At 43.0% G+C, this 2,500-nt stretch overlaps 1 protein-coding gene across 4 annotated transcripts in view; it reads left to right on the top strand.

Annotated features, from left to right (window-relative positions):
* Window positions 1-2,500, top strand: part of f (espin protein forked) — a 345,145-nt gene that overhangs the window by 338,975 nt on the left and 3,670 nt on the right. For all 4 annotated transcript variants that reach the window (XM_086555032.1, XM_086555033.1, XM_086555031.1 and 1 more), the window contains 3 exons: window positions 1-28; window positions 613-791; window positions 1,256-1,446. The exon at window positions 1-28 is cut by the window's left edge and continues 800 nt beyond it. In XM_086555032.1, coding sequence (XP_086411158.1) covers window positions 1-28; window positions 613-791; window positions 1,256-1,446 — 398 coding nt within the window. The remainder of the gene's footprint in view (window positions 29-612; window positions 792-1,255; window positions 1,447-2,500) is intronic.

Genomic DNA, 2,500 nt, shown 5'->3' with positions numbered 1-2,500 from the left:
AATAACTTGCCCCTGAAGATGCCCATGTGTAAGTCATGTCCCTAAGTTCGATCTCGTAAAACATTTAGAACCAACAGTTTCACGCGGGCTTTTCGCCTTATACCCTTGTCATAACAGGCTAGATCGACTTGCCTCGATTCATGATACTTCTTTTGTTTTGCATATGATCCGAATTACCACATGTCATAACAGTATCCGTCCACCTTTCTATACAACAATACCAAAGCTAATTCTAAACCAGTCCTGCCAATTCTCCTGACAAATCAGCATCAACGCCATGCCCATAAACCCTCCCTCCCCCCCCACCCTTCCCCATTACCTAACAATACCATTACCCCTAAAGACCCCACCAATATGAAGGCTATTATACCCCCTATTCCCCTGCCCAATGACTTAACCATACCAGTTACTTCTAAAGACAACATCAACACCCTGCCCATCCCCCCCTCTCCCCCTATCCCTTACCCCCTACTCCCATTACCTAACGATACCAGTGCTCATCCCAACACCTTTAACGCCCTACCCATCCCCCTTCCCCTCCCCCTACCCCCATTACCTATCGATATCAACGCTTCTCTTCTCTCCCCCCCACCACACCACCACCACTTTTAGCTCCCGAGCCGACCTTCACGTCTGTCAAGGATGACGTCATCGCCGAGCTGAAGATGGGCGTCGACATCTCGGGAATCAAGAAGATGAAGTCGGAGCGAGCCAAGGAGGAGGAGAGGAACGGGGTCATGGAGAAGGAGGAGCTCAAGCGACAGTTCTCAGCCGTGAATTTCGTTGATCAGGTGCGCTTGGTTGTCGTTCTGTTGTTCCAATTTCAGATATGATATGTATATAGATAGAGATGAGAGAGAGAGAGAGAGAGAGAGAGAGAGTGTGTGAGAGAGAGAGAGTGTGAGAGAGAGAGAGAGAGAGAGAGAGAGAGAGAGAGTGAGTGAGACAGTGAGATAACTAGATAACGACAGCGAAAGAGTGTTCTCTAGAGAGCAAAAGAGTGTGATCTAGAGAGCAAATTAGTGTGATATAGAGAGGAAAAGAGTGTGATCTAGAGAGCAAATTAGTGTGATATAGAGAGGAAAAGAGTGTGATCTAGAGAGCAAATTAGTGTGATATAGAGAGGAAAAGAGTGTGATCTAGAGAGCAAAAGACAGAGTCCGACATTGGCCCGAGACCGAGCGAAAGAGAGACCGAGCAAGCGAGTGAGCGAGGGAGAGCAGCAAAGATCCTAACCACGGCGCTCGTCCCGCAGGTTCCCGACGTGGACAACGCCGGCAACCGCATTCCGGAGTGGAAGCGGCAGATGCTGGCTCGGAAGGCGGCCGAGCGAGCCAAGAAGGAGGCGGAGGAGCAGCGCGTGCAGGAGGCGGAGGAGAAGAGGCAGCAGGCCATCCCGCTGTGGAAGAGGCAGCTTCTCATGCGGCGCGAGGATGAGAGCAAGCGGTAGGCGAGGACGGGGGGAGGGGGCGCTTTTCTGATTAGGGGGGGGGGGAGATGAGGATGATGATGATGATGATGATGATGGATAAAGATTATTGCTTCATATTTTGGTGTTGTCACCATCATCATAATCACCGTCACCATCGTCATCATCATCATCATCATCATCATCATCATTATCATCATCATTATCATCATCATCACCATCACTCACCATCAAACTCGTCACCATTTACCATTATTAATTATTACTGATAGGTAGCATAGAGAATTTGATACATATAATAATTTCATGCCCAAATTAACCAGCACTTGCATGTCATTTTTTCGTGGTACATGGTTAAGAAAAAAAATAAATAAAATAAAATAAAATAAAAAACGAAATAATATTACTCGACTCGCCATTTTGTGCTTTCGTATTCGAAGGGCAAAAGTAAGTCATTTTAGGATTGTTTAATTGATCCAGCTCTGGCACGATCGCATAGCCCTTCTTCTTTTAGAGATGACATTGCTTTCCGGTTCGCAATTGGAATATTGTAGATGAAAGCAGTAGCTATCTTGCATGTTCTAGAGAGATGATACAAGTAGAGAAGCTAGTCGCTTTGCTAGAATTCCTTGCATGCTAAGGAAACGAGAATGCTGGTGTGTTAACTGATATTATTATTATTTTTTTTGTTATTATTACCATTATTTTGATATTATTTATTGTCGTTATTGTCATTTTTGTTATTATGTTTACTGTTGTTGTTCTTTATTAGTTATCATTATTTTCATTTCTATCATCATCATTATTATTAGTTTAATTATTTTTTTCTATTATTATTATCATTGATCGTAGTACGATTATTACTACTGTTGGCATTACTTATATTACTATGAGTAACATGATCATTAGCATTTAATCTTTTATTCTCAAGATTAGATTTTATTAGTCCAACTAACATGTCTCTTTATATTGTTTAACCTATACATAAATATGTTTTTTTATTATATTATTAATCACCACAACAGCAGCATCGCACCTGTTTCTTTTGACCTGCAAATGCATGCGACCCAG

Source organism: Penaeus japonicus, unplaced genomic scaffold, assembly GCF_977035675.1.
Source record: "Penaeus japonicus unplaced genomic scaffold, GWHDUDI00000001_assembly GWHDUDI00000030, whole genome shotgun sequence".
Classification (NCBI taxonomy): Eukaryota; Metazoa; Arthropoda; class Malacostraca; order Decapoda; family Penaeidae; genus Penaeus; species Penaeus japonicus.
Note: the sequence above shows the minus strand (reverse complement) of the source record. Positions and strands in the feature narration are given on the sequence as shown.